General features: G+C 45.5%; 1 protein-coding gene across 1 annotated transcript in view; it reads left to right on the forward strand.

Moving 5' to 3' along the window:
* The window catches only part of Dpp6 (dipeptidyl peptidase like 6), a 671,863-nt gene that overhangs the window by 593,833 nt on the left and 63,213 nt on the right, over positions 1–14,817 (forward strand). The window contains exons 11-13 of the mRNA XM_036181185.1: positions 2,133–2,256; positions 3,807–3,845; positions 13,519–13,626. Coding sequence (XP_036037078.1) covers positions 2,133–2,256; positions 3,807–3,845; positions 13,519–13,626 — 271 coding nt within the window. The remainder of the gene's footprint in view (positions 1–2,132; positions 2,257–3,806; positions 3,846–13,518; positions 13,627–14,817) is intronic.

Here is a 14,817-nt window from a genome sequence, read left to right on the forward strand (position 1 = left end):
CAAGCTGCTGATCTCCATCTGTGTGTATATGTATACATGTAGCAGTGAGTACATGTGTGTGCACATTTATGTGAGGGTAAATGGGTGTGTATGGAGGTGAATTCATGTGTGGGCACACATGCATGTATGCAAATGTATGCACATGTGTATGGAGGCCAGTCAACATCAGGGTTTTTTTCTTTTTCAATTACTTGCTACCTTAATTTTTTGAGATAGGGTCTCTACTAAACCTGAAGCTTGCTAGTTCATACTGGCTGACCACACATCCCAGGCAGCCCCCCACCCCCAGTACTGGGACTTTGGGCACACATTCCTGGGCCTGACCCTTTTATATGATGTCTTGGTTATGGTTTCTGCTGGTGTGATAAAACATCATGAGCAAAGCAACTTGGGAAGGAAAGGGTTTATTTCACCTTACAGCTCTTAGTCTACCATCCAGGGAAGTCAGGGAAGGAACTCAGGCAGGAGTATGGAGGTGGGAACTGAAGCAGGGGCCATGGAGGAATGCTGCTTACTTGTGGCTTGCTCAGTCTGCTTTCTTACAGCACCCAGAATCACCAACCTGTGGTGACACCTTTCACAGTGATCTGGGCTCCCCACATCAATTATCAATCAACAAAATGTACCACAAGCTTGCCCGAAGGCCAATCTGGTAGGGGCATTTTCTCAATTTCCTCATGCCCCATCGAGAGGCTGTGAGACATAGGAGCACACTTCTGGGGTATGTAGCTAGAAGGACATGCTGCCTCTCACAGCGAGTGTCAGGACAGGGGACACGGGAGGGTATAGACCCTGTAGACACTGTGCCCAGATCCACTGGGCCTGCAGGCTGGGGGACAGATGGCATGAACAGAAGTGGCCTTGTTTTAGCAACCTCAGAACACAGAAGGTTAAAATCATCAGAGTTGCTTGTGTCCAGAAATGCCTCCTGTTTGAACGTAGATGTGACGTATTCCTTACCCACAAGGTCTTCAGGGGTTCTGAGGACTGTGTGGGGCAGTTCCAGGGCCCCTCTCACCCCTACCCAGTGAGTCAGACCTTCTGTTTGGAGGCTGTGTGCTCGACCTGTTTATCAATTCAGTGACTGAAAACTGATCAGCAGGTAGACTTGGGGAATGAGCAACAATCAGCCATTAGGCTTCCTGGTTAAAGGAGGCCCGGCTCCAAGTGCCCATTTACTCAGGCCTTTCCGCCACTTCCAGTTCACCAGGGGTGCCTGGTGAGTGTGCCACTGTTGCCTGTGGTAAAAGATCTGGTAAGAACACAGAGTGTTCATCCTCAACAGCAGATCTCATTATAGAGGAAGGGCAGGTGACTAAACATGTTAGTGGCTTCTAGAACATTCTAGGAAGTCACCTGAGGATACCTATTTGGGGCACTTACTTTCTTGACATTTTCTTCTTCTTTTTTGATGAAAAGTGGGGCGCCCCGGCTTTGGAGAGCCCGGAGTGATAGAATTCATCAGCACAAGCCTCCCATCCCACTCCACGGCACCCATTAACATCAGGCCACTCTGAGCATGGTGCTATTTTTAGGTTTGGGTAAAATCCAGCATGTGATACCAAACCAAGTTCACCGAAGCCCAGGGCCAGAGCCATTCTCCTTAATCCTGGCTATCTTTTCCTTAAAGAGTGAAGAAAAAGAACCGAATCCTCAATAGCCCAGCCTCAGAACCTCTAAAGTTTAACCCTCTGAGGATCCCCTGCACTGCCCCTCACTCAAGGCCCCTGCTCCATCACTCTCAATACTCACCCCTGCCTCTCTGCCAGGTCCTTCTTCACCCCACATACCCAGTGCATCAGTTTTTGTAGAGTTGTGCCTTTGGTAGGCCTGTGATGTGAAATTGAAGTCAGTAGAGCCCCAGCAAGAGCATGTGACACCCTCCTCAAAACCGGTAGGGCGCTCCAATGTCCCCATCTTCAGTTTTAGGGCCTCGCTGGTGAGGGCAGGTGCTGAGGGTTAACTAACCACCCTGACACTCAGCTTTCCATAAGGAGATCTGACCCACGTGTGTTCTTGGACCCCATTCGGGAACCCCACACCTATACTCTCTGGCTGCTGAATCCAGAAGTGGAGTGTGACCAGATCCTGGTGTCCATTGCCCCTGCTCACACTCTTGTTTGTATTTTCAGGGAGTATTACATCACCATGGTGAAGTGGGCCACCAGCACCAAGGTCGCTGTGACCTGGCTGAACCGGGCCCAGAACGTGTCCATCCTGACCCTCTGTGATGCCACCACAGGTGTCTGCACTAAGGTACGGGGACAGAAGAGGGGGTGGAGGAGTGGCCATAGCATGGAAGGTAGTATCCAATCACTTGGAGCCCCTTAGGCTGGAGAAATGAGAAGCCTTGCTGAACCTTGTCATTGATGCTATGCCCAGCCTCTGGTTTGGTGCCACCTGGTGGACAAGTCAGATATTGCTACAAAATCCCTGGGCATATCAGAGCAGCAGCCTTGGGGGTCCTCACAGGCAAGGGCCTGTTTCCCTTCACACTGGCCACTGCTGTGCTGGGAATACTACTCCCCTCATTCTCTGTTTCTCAAAGGAGGAGGTGACTGGCCCAAGACATGACAGCTACAAGTACTCAGCCCAAGCATACCCTCCCCTGTCCAACACCCCAGAGTCAGGTGCCCTAGCTCAGGTAAGGCAGGTCCAGGCAGACCAGCAGTATGTCTAGGAGCAGGAGGCAGCCCAGGATACCTTTACCTCCTGGCCAGGGCAGCAGACTCTCCTCTCTGTTGCTGAGCCGCAGCCCTAAGGAAGTCACCTCACACTGAATTTAAAAGACCAAGTGAGACTCCAGGCAGATCTCCCAGAAACAGCCTTGACCCTACACTTCTATTTTTCTAGCAAGAAACGCCAGTCTTTTGTAGGTTCACTTAGACCCATGGGCTCTACCAGGAAGCTCTCAGCATGCTGCCGAGGGGCTAGGGCGTCTCTAGGAGGTCACAGTGAGCTGTCCCTGCCTCTGATATCTCATTGGGTCGATATTTCCTCTGGGTGGTTCTGATGGGCTTGCCAGAAGAAGAGGTGAGCGAGGCAGGGCTCAGGGCTGGACATCTGTGCTGAGTGTCCAAATCTTCTTGCCTGTCCTGATATGCCCACCGTGAATAAGGAGTGGCCCCTCAGGTGAGAGCAACTGAGAAGAGCAGTCATCTGGTGCTTGGGCATGATTTGTTTGTATATCTTTGCACACAGCTCTGCAGAGCACCTTTCATACATGCTATGACCCCTTTTACCTGGCTTTGTTTCCCATGATTGTTTCTTGGAATTGTAAACTGGAATTTTAATTCACCGTGTCCACTAGCACATGTGTGTGTACACACACACATACACACACACACACACACACACACACACACACACACCAGTTCCAAACGGTGCAGCACCTGAGGCTTGCCCCGAAAGGGACACCCTGACCAGTGGTGGTAGCCAAGTAAAAACACACCCAGCTAGTGTGGCTGCCAAATGGGCACAGGCTGGCCAATGGTGACCAGTGACCACCAAGTGTTAGAAATGCCATCAACTTCTGCAGGGATGCTCACTGCTGTGGATTGCCCTGCTTGTTAAGGACAGGGGCATTCTTCTTGCCCAAGGACACTTGTGCTAGCTGTGAGCCACAGTATGGGACAAAGAGAAGAACAGGGATTACCTCTACACTGAGAGGCCCCAGTGGCCACTCTGTGCAAGTGAGCGCAGTTACCATGTAGGTGAAATTAAATCATTCTCTGTACAGTGCATGCAAACTGCAAATAAAAATAAATAAATAAAAGTCCCTTTCTAATGCTTCAATTCCATTTCAGAAACACGAGGATGAAAGCGAAGCTTGGCTCCACAGACAGGTAACTCCACATGCCAGTCCCCATGTTCCCATCACCTTGACCCCCTAGCCCAGTGGTTCTCAACCTTCCTAATGCTGTGACCCTTTAATACAGTTCCTCAGGTTGTGATGATTCCCAACCAATTAATTATTTTCATTGCTATTCTATAACTGTAATTTTGCTATTACAAATCAGAATATAATTATCTGTGTCTTCCAGTGCTCTTAGATTACATCTTTGAAAGGGTCATTTGACCCCCTAAAGGGGTTGTGACCCACAGGTTGAGAACCACTGCCCTAACCCTTCACAGGGGTGGGTACCATGGTTTTCATGTATAGGAGTCACTTGGGAATCCCCACCTAGGATCATCCAAGTGTGTGTGTGCTGTTGTGTTCAGGGCAGTGTGTGTACAGCCGTCTCTTCGTCTTCCCAGGATGCTTGCCAGACAGTGCTGTAGAAGCCAAGTTCTCTAGGTGGTAGTTTGGAAGTTATTGTCCCTCAGGACAGTGATAGGAAAGATCTCAGCCCCCATTCAGATGATGTAGTTGGCAAGGTCAAAATAGTGAGCCCAGAAAATTGCCCAGACGTGGTCTGTAATGGAAGGCAGGAGAAAATGTGGTCGGCACTCCCATTTACTCATAGACATAGTTTTATAGATGTGACCTCTCTCAGTGAGAAGACTCCTTAGAAACGTGACCCCAGAATCATCCCTGGGGCTTTTTTTCCCCATCCATAACTCAGAAAGGCACCTCAGAGCAGGCTCTGGAGGCTGGAGACTAAAAGAGGTTGGGGCTTTGAGGTGTGGCTCGCTGGTGCCACACTTACACGATGTGCCTGAGACTCTTGGTCTAGTCCCCAGCATTGAAAAACAGAAATTAGTCGAAGGGGGTCAGCAGGGTCTGGAGAGGCAGCTCAGTGGGTAAAATGCATGCTGCCCTTGGCGAGGACCGAGTTCATATTCCAGCCCCAAAGCCGTGTGGCTCAAAACTGCCTGTAACTCAGCTCAGACACCCTTTTCCAACCTCCAAGAGCCCTCACACTCATATGCACATACACATAATTTTTAATTAAAATAAATCCTTAAAAATAAGAGATACCAGAGAAGCCTAGGCAAATCACCCTGTGGTCCATTTTTTTTTAATAACTTACCCAGAGAGTGACCCCTAGCACTTTTCTTTTGTCTCATGCCTCACTCTTGCATTAGAAAGAATGGACAACATTCAGAGAACTTCTTATTTAGTCCACCAGAGGCAATAAAGTTATCTTCAAATCCTGTTAGAAAAATCAAAACAGATTTGAATCCAAAGAATCATTGCAGAGAAGGATAGGGATGTAGCTCAGTGGTAGAGCCCTTGCTTACCATGTATAAAGCCCCAGGCTCCATTCACAACAAAGACTATAAAGAAATTATGACAAAGGAACACAGGTATGTGTGTTTATCGACATGGAAAGACCATTTGTTGAAAATCCAATTGTCAGCAATGGCTCCTATGTTGGCTCCTTTCCTGTGGCTGTGATAAATCACAAGGACCAAAACCAACTTATGAATGAAAGAGTTTATTTTGGCTTATGATTACAGAGGGCTGAGGGCCCATCATGGTGGGAGGTAAGATAGCAAGGGGGAGACGTGTGGCAGGGACAGGAAGCTGAGAGCTCACATCTTCAAGCACAGACACAAAGCAGAGGAAGCAAATTGGAAGTGGGGGGAGGCTATGAACTTTCAAAGCCCGCCCCCAGTGACGTACTTCCCCCGCTGCACCACCTCCCCAAACCCCACCCCCAGCTGAGGACCACCTGCTCAGACACTTAAGCCTGTATGGGGCGTTTGTCATCCAAACCTCTGCAGCACCCAGGCGTACTCTGGAACTCTGATGACCCACATCTTTTGTTGCTTGTCAGAGTAGGAGCCTCGCAAATGCAGTTACTTCTGGACATACCTTTGCTCAGCTCAAGGCCAATGTTGCACAAAAGAGGAATGGTTCAGTGGAGTCACTTTATTCCCCTCTTTCCAAGTTTGGATATCAAGGCCAAGCCGAGAGGTGATCAAGAGAGAAGACTCAGGCACCCCAAGATACAAGCATGCCCAGATTCTTCATTCCACCTGGACCATCAGTCTCTAAAGTGTTATTTGTGTGCTCATCTTATATCAGGTGAAATGCCAGATAGGAAAAATACAATCATTTTTAAATCTCTCATCTATATTATTGTCTACGATAAACTGCTACTTAAAAATTGCATCCAGTGCCGTGCTAGACTCTGTAAGTTTTAAAAATTATTACAGTCCACTGTGACAGATGAGAAAGCCTTCCTGTTGTGTGACACTGTTCCTGGGGCAATATAAACATCTGTTCACCCCAGATAGGAAACCAAAGTCAGTAAGGACGCCACCAGAGTCCAACTTGGTGAGCCAAGGAGCTTCAATAGTCTCACTTACAAGTCAGTGGATGAGGGGATGCTCACAAGAGCAAAACTGATTCAAAGACAGCTGCTTCAACAAAAGCCCACCCCAACATGGATGACAGATCACAAAAGCTGGAAACCTGGAGATCACTGTGCAACCTATAGACAGCTCAGCAGTTTGGGGATTGCCTTTTCCAGGTAACTCAGTTTGCCTGAGTCACTCCCAAGTGGCTTGGCTATCCTTATAGCTGCTATCTTCTTGAAGGGTGGGACTGAGTATCCCTGGTCAGCTTCAGTGACTTGCTGAGACTATTGAGTTGTTTATTTCCTGAGCTTAATGAGCATCCCTGAGGGATGAAATGTTTCACCTCCCCTTAGATTCACCTCTCTTTTAATATCTGTGTATTAATGAGCTTCCTTCCATGACAGAAGGTTTTAATCATGGAGGAAACTGCTACAGAAAACATCCCTTTTTAAAGGAGGTGCAAAGCAAGGTTTACTCACTCTTCTATTCATCATGAAGCTGAGGGTCCCAGGCAGAATAACTAGACAAGAAAGAGCAATAAAAGCTGTCCACAATGAAAGAAAGGAATTAAATTCTTCCTGTTTTCAAAAAGGAGAATATTAAATTGTTTCTATTTTCAGATGGCACAATCTTATGTGTAGCAAATCCTAATGATTTCACACACACACACAATATATATGAATAAAGACAGTGAATGTACAAGGTACATAATCAATATATAAAAATCAGTAACATTTCTTCAGCAGGATTTCCTGAACTCAGCCTAATGTTTGGCTGTGGATCTCTGCATCTGTTTCTACTAGCTGCTGGATGAAACCTCTCTTATGACTGTTAGGCTAGGCACCAATCTATGAGCATAGCAAAATATCATCAGGCATCATTACATTGACTTTTTTTTCTCCAGTAGTGTTTGACTCTATCCTAAATCACTGGGCCATCCAGCATCTGGGTCCCGGCACTGCAGACATTGTCAGGTGTGGGCTCACTTATCTGGCATGGATCTCAGGCTGGACCAGTCATTGGTTGACCACTCCCACAATCTCTGAGCCACTCTTAACCCATGACATCCCATAGGCAGGACAGACAGTGGGTCCAATGTTGTGTGGCTGGATTGATGTCCTAATCCCTCCACTGGAAGTCTTGCCTGATCACAGGAGATGATCAGTTCTGTGAATCCTGCTGAAGAAAGGAAGGAAGGATGGTAGGAACCAGAGGGGTGAAGGAAACCACAAGAAAATTCACCAAATTAACTAACTTGGGCTCATAGGAGCTCACAGAGTCTAAACCAACAACCAGGGAGCATGCATGGGACTGACCTAGGCCCTCTGCACATATGTGACAGTTGTGTAGTTTCGTCTTCTTGAAGGACTCCTAATAGTGGGAACTGGGACTGTCTCTGACTCCTTTACTGGCTTTTGGGACCCTCTTTGGGTCATTTGAGACATAAATGACCAATAAATACATGAAAAATACTTGACATCACTGATCATCAGAGAAACACAGGTTGAAATCACAAAGTGAAATAACCTTACAGTTGATAGAATATTGTCAAAAAAGACAAAAGATGTGTATTAGAGAGAATATGGAAATACAGGGAACCTTGACACCCACTCTTCTCTCTCCATCTCCTTCCTGGAGCCTCACAAGGGACCCCACAGAGAACCCCAGAAGCCAAAAAGAATGGGTCATATGCATGCATATGGCTAGCAAGGGCCCTCACCTCTAAGAATACGCTAGAGAGATAGTAAATTTCTTCTGGCCATATGCATGCCTATCACTGCTGCCAGACTGGCAAGTTGGCCCTGGTGCAGATCCATGACAGCCCTCCAGCCCCAGCACACTTGGGTGTTAAACTCAGAACTGCAGCCTGGCTGAAGCTAGTCTTGTGGGTGAGTTTCTGGCTGTCTTACATATTTAGCCAGATATTTGGTTTTGTGATTTCAAACTTTGGGCTAGAAAGTCAGAGGACAGGAGCTTTGGAAGAGACTGGCAGAAGCCACACAGAGACTGCACTCCTGGAAGGCTGGCTGTGGAGTTGGGCCAGTCGGGCAGCTGAGCAAGGAAACCAGAATCCCCGAACATCAAACAAGAGCAGAACTGGTATTAAAATCCTGGTGCCCACATCAAAAAAGCCGAGCACTTTGCCACTAAAAGTTTGTTTACTGGACTGGGGAGGTAGCTCAGCTGGTAAAGGGCTTGCCATGTAAGCAAGAATAACTGAGTTCAACCCCCCAGAACCCATACAAACACAAAGCATTGTGGAACAAGCTTGTGCTGTGGGATGTCTTTCTGTATGCTGTGAATATGCATTGCTCCCATTGGCTAATAAATAAAGCTGCATTGGCCTATGGAAGGGCAGGATGGAGCCAGGTGGGAAAATCCAAGAGAGAGAGGAGAAAGGAGAGTTGGGGGAGATGCCAAACCACCCATTCAAGGAGCAACATGTAATGGGACACAGGTCAAGCCACGGAACACGTGGCAATACACAGATTAAATAGTAGTGGGTGGAGTTAAGTTATACGAGCTACCTAGCAAGAAGCAAGAAGCCATAGGCCACACCATTTGTGATTAATATTAAGCCTGTGAGTGATTATTTCATAAGTGGCTGTGGGACTGTGGGGCCAGGTGGGACTGGAGAAACTTCCAGCTACATTTTTGGTGCCCTACGTGGTAGCAAGAATTTCCACCCAAAACTTGAGAAATCTTTTTTAAAAGATTCTAAAATGGAGCCAAGAGCAGCTTCCTAGTTGTGTCTCTCAGGCAAGCCGTGATCCAGAGACGTTGCGGCCTGTGGAATTGAGCTACAGCATGGCAGATTCCCACCGTAGTACACAGAGGCATCTCCAAGCCATGCAGTATGATATGTGGTGGATTTAAAAAAAAACAAAAGTTTTCTGGGCTACATGCTGCTGGATGGAGGCATAGACCCACTGCTTCCCAGAGTCAGCGCTGGTGGTAAATGTACCTCCCATCAGGTTGGGAAGCTGAGGTGGGCAGAGCCAGTAGTCAAGGGTGCTACATCAGTCCTAGCCACACTATAGTTTAAATCAGTGGCCAAAAAATGATTACAGATTCATAAGACAGATTCAGATGGAATAAAACTCTAAAAGGCTTACAATGTGTGTAAAAATGTACATAGGCTTGAAAGAGAGAAGAAAAGGAATATAGACAGTTATATAAAGAAATGGTTTTAAAAAATAAAGTCTTTAAAGAAACAATGGGAATAATATGAAAATTAAGCCATGTAAAGATGTAAATTACACAAAGAATCTAGATACTACATATTATTATATTGTTTTTGAGATTTTTAACTGCAGAGAGACTAACAAAGTTAAACTAATATGTGTATTTTAAAGGTATATTGACCTCAAAATTTATGTCTAAGGATATGTTGCTTTGGAAAAGAAGTTCCGCTTTTGTTTCCATTTATGGACTGCTTCCAGGATAATATGGTTTGATCATCCAAGACCCCCTGAAAGGTCTCTAATGACAGATGACTGTCTCTAATAGGTCTAACAGATCTCTAATAACCCAGATGATCCAATATCCAAAACAGATTCAAAGCAACTGACTGAGACAATCTAGCCAAGATTTAACTATAAGTCTTAATTTTCTCAGGATCCCCATAAGAGTGCCAGCACCCACCAGCAGGAAGTAGTATGAGAAGCTTTGACCAGATTCCCAAAATACTGTTTATAAATGTTTATTTTTATTTAAAGGGAGTTGATTATAAATGCAGTCTCTTTCCAAAGAAGAAAGGGGGATATAGATATGATAGGATAAAAGAGTAGATTATTGAATCTAATTTTAAAGAGCAACTTGTTTGAAATATTTTACATTGCTATAGATTTTAGTTTATTGATACAAATTTAAAGTTAATTTTGTTATACTATATGTGTATTTCTACACTTGTTTAAGGTATTATGTTTATGCAATTCACTTAAAATTATTAAATATAATTAAGAAATACAGATTAATAATTAGTCATCTATGATAATCAAACTTATCATCATGTTAGTTAAGTTTCCTAGATATACATAGATATATTTCAATTAGGTAGGTAATCTTCAAACACTTCAAAGACCTACAGAATATGGCATTTAAAATGTTTTAAAAAGTTAGACTTTTCTGGACATTGATATATGTCTGCTCCTGGCAGCACCAATCTACTTCAGAGAAGATGATGGATATCGAAGAAACTCCACATGGAGTTTGCTTTCTTTATGGTAAAAGTTAGCCATTTGGGCAAGAAACTGCTCTTGCCTGGACTGCTTTACAGTATGTTATATAAAGTGGATATGCAGGACCCATGGGAAAATGACCACTGAACTTTGCCAAAACTGGGTGAGATGGTATTTAAGGTTCCTGCTTCACAGAGGAGACTGCCAGATATTCTTCAGAACACAGGAAGAAGCGTCAGATGAACTTTGCTAATAAATGAGACAATCCTTCAAATTTCCTGCTTCACTAAAAAGTCTGCCAGAAACTCTAGACCTGTAGGCTGAAGATAGATGCCCCAACATTACAGAGGAACTTTGGATGACTGTCCAGGCAGCCAGGTTTCTCTGTCATTTCTAGAATTATGGAAGTTACTTGAAATGCACTTCCTGTTTACTTAGGTAATATTGTATCCTTCTGAAGTATTTGATATAGTCGAAGACTAGATAGTTATAATTTTCATTGGTTATGATGAAAGATAAATTAGACATGAAACTTTAGACTCACAAATATAGGATAGATGATAGAATATTTTCTTTAAATTTGTCAAATACAAATAGACTAAATATTATAACTGTTATTCTTGATTGATAACTGTTATATGTAAATTACTATGTTAAAGTTAAAACCTTCCTTTTTGATTAGACAGAAAAGGGGAAGTGCTGTGGGATATCTTTCTGTATGCTGTGAATATGTGTTGCTCCCATTGGCTAATAAATAAAGCTGCATTGGCCTATGGCAGGGCAGGATAGAACCAGGTGAGAAAATCCAAGAGAGAATGGGAGGAGAAAGGAGAGTGGGGGGAGACACCAAACCACCATTCAAGGAGCAACATGTAATGGGACACAGGAAAAGCCATGGAACACGTGGCAATACACAGATTAATAGTTGTGGGTTGAGTTAGGTTATATGAGCTACCTAGCAAGAAGCCATGGGCTATACAGTTTATGACTAATATTAAGCCTCTGAGTGATTATTTCATAAGTGGCTGCAGGACTGCAGGGGCCAGGTGGGACTGGAGCAACTTCCAGATACATGCTTGCAATCCCAACACTGGAAAGGTGAACATAGGAGAATCCTTAGGATTCACTGGCCATTCAGTCTAGCCAAATCAGCACATCCCAGGCCAGTGAGAGACCCTATCACAAAACACAGGGTGGACAGTGCCCTGAGGGAAAACAGTCAAGATTGGCATCTGGTCTCCAATGTGTATACACACACACACACACACACACACACACACACACACACACACACACACATGTTTACTACATGAGCAAGTTTCCAAAGACTAGCAGATGCCTTCCTCGGCACATTCTGGAAGGTCCTGGAAAGCAAGGGACCAATGACCTCAGAAGCTGAGGCCTCTTCAATATGGGTACAGTGCTTCTGTCCAGAATTAATCATATTACTTTTAATCTTTGTCCAAAGTGCAAACATTTCTCCCAGAAAACTAGGGGACTATTGCCTCATCCATCCCATGGTTGGCAAACAGAAGTCCATCTAAAAAGCCAAATTAACTGCTGATCTTTTCCACTCTCTCTCCTGTTAAATACCACACTCCCAACTCTAAATAGAAAAATCAATATTTGCAGATTAAAGGTTTCATTTTATTGCAAATATTCATGAAGATTAAATGTCATTTTAATCACATGTTAGTTCATTTCTCCGAGCACATCGTATTTGCATGTGTTCCTTCACTGTGGGGAAATGAGTTTTTCCTGGGCCAGCTGCGTTTTGTTTACTGTTTGCTCTCATCCCTGCATTATCAGGCAGCTTCTTGAATCACAATATAGATACACCTTAACTATAATTGGAGGAGCCAGCTAGTTGGTGTTTACTGATGGGAACCTTCAGACTTTGATTCAGAGTGTGGTAGAGATGCTCCTGGACCAAAATCACTCTCTGCCCGTCAGTGGCCACTTTCCATTAGGGCAGGCTAAGGGCTGCAAGTACCTACCTGCTCAGCTCTTGGGGCACCAGGAATAGAGCATGGTAACAGGATACCCCTTTGTCTTACATCCAGTTGGTAGCCCTGACCCCAGGGTTGATTTCAAAGAGAAGTGACTGTTGTTCAGACAGATGCACCATCAAGTACCTGCCTCTTTGGGACGTCCCTAGTGAGAGCCGGGCCCAGAAGGGTTCTTTCTGCTGTCTGCAATTTAAAATAAATACAATTGGTCCATTCTACTGCCTCCTCAGGTGAATTGGTGTGAGAGATTTTATTAAGGAAAAGAATAGAAGACAGGATTAGAAGAGGGAAAAGTGTGGTCTGTGACTATTCTCCCCAGTTGCCTTTGGGCTGGTGTATGATAAAAGTCAGTACAGAAGCTTTGCATGCTCAGGGCTTTCACAGCAGCTCTTGAAGTCCACTGTGTCCCTGAGCCTAGTTCCCACTGGTGAGGTGTGCTTGATGTGTGCACAAGCCCATTTCTTCACTGATCTTTGCATACTGTATGTAACAGTGTTATCTGCCTCTGCCCTTGGGATGTGTATTTGCGACTCTCTGTGTGTGTGTGTGTGTAGGGTACATGTACATGTATGTGTAGTGTGCGTGTGAAGGTCAGAGGTTGACATCAGGTGTCTTTCTCAGATGCTCTCAACCTTATTTTTTAAGATAGGCTCCCTCCCTGAACCTGGAGCTGACCAAGTACATTAGGCTGACTGGCCAATAAACTCAAGGGATCCCCCTGTCTCTGCTCCCACAGCACTAGGGTCACAGACCCTTGCTGCCACTCCCTGCTTTTCACATGGTTCTGGGGATCCGAACCCAGGTCCTCATGCTTTCACAGCAAGTACCTTACCAACTGAGCCACCTCTAGCCCTAGTCTGTGAATTTAGGTGCCCCTTTCTCCCTCTGCTTTTAGAAAACCAAAGGTCTGACTCTCTAGGTCCAAAGAGAGTGAAGGCCCCACACAGACCCACAGACCCCCACAGCTCCCTCTGTCATTAGAAATCACACGTGGAAGACCTGAGGGTGCCCCTGCCCCCACTCACTCTTCGTGCTCCCACGCAGTTTTGTGTTGATGGGCTTATCACCTTTGTCCACAGAATGAGGAGCCTGTGTTCTCCAAGGATGGCCGGAAGTTTTTCTTTGTCAGAGCCATCCCACAAGGGGGACGAGGGAAATTCTACCATATCACCGTGTCATCATCCCAGGTAAGTCCCACTGCTTTCCATCCCTCCGGAGGAGCACACTCACCCTTCCCAGGACCTCAAGGAGCCTTGGGAGGTTGATGTTCATGGATGGATTCCAAGAGTGAGGGCAGCATGGCGTTTGTCTAAACACAGAGGCTCTGAGCAGGGCGGTGACGGAGTCTAAATTTTCTACTGATACTCAAGAACATGGACATGGAATATGACATTTCTAGCAACAGTAGAGGGATACAGGAACTCACTGGTGGGTAGCAATGAGGATTCAAGATGACCACTGAGTACCTGTCTGTCCATCCTGACACTTTCCCTTCCCTCAAGACCACCTTCTGCTCCGAGTCTTTTATGCATCTCCCTCTAACCCCAGTACGGCCTCTACCCGGAGCCAGAAGCACATCTGACCTTAATGATACTGTAGCTGCCAGTCATATTCACCTGCTCTTGTCAGGCAGCTTAAGATAGGTGTTGCTGAGCAGGGAAGTGGATATCTGGTGAATGCTTGTCTGCAAGCACTGTTGCCACCGGAAGAGCCGCCTGGACGCTGAGCTTTGAGACCTCTATCCCAAGACAGATGGTGGGACGGACAGGCATGTGCTTGGCACTCTGTGTCACTAACCCCATCCTCTGTGTGCAGGTTTTATTTTAAAGCTGACTGAGGTGATCAAGAATTGGGGCAAGTGTATAAAATGTAATTTAGGAAGAAGGCTATTTGGAAACACTATGGGTAGGAAGTGGGAGATGCAAGTATATGGTGTGGACCCAGAAGAAAGACCACAGGGCCATCCCCTCAAGGAATATCTGGGAGGGAAGAGAGAAGGGCCTGTAAATGCCTTGGGTGGGAATGATGGCTACTCCCAGCTTAGGCAGGCATTTCTGTTTTCTGGCTTCTCAATCATGTGACTTACAGGATGTCCAAATCCTGGTTTGATTTGTTCACGTTCTCACTGGGGTTGTTTCAATCAAGATGTAAAATTTTTTGATGCTTGCATTCAGCCCCAGTTTATAAATTGTTGCAGATGATCAGAAATTGCTGAGAACCCCTTAGCATCCATCAGAAAGTGGTTCCCACCTTGTTCCAGGCACCCACACTCTTGCCCTGGCCTCTGCTTCCAAGCTGAGGAATGCCTGAAGCTGCACTGCCTTCCTGAATCCACATCTACACTCAGGTACACACACACACACACACACACACACACA

The sequence above is a fragment of the Onychomys torridus genome, chromosome 3 (assembly GCF_903995425.1).
Source record: "Onychomys torridus chromosome 3, mOncTor1.1, whole genome shotgun sequence".
NCBI lineage: Eukaryota > Metazoa > Chordata > Mammalia > Rodentia > Cricetidae > Onychomys > Onychomys torridus.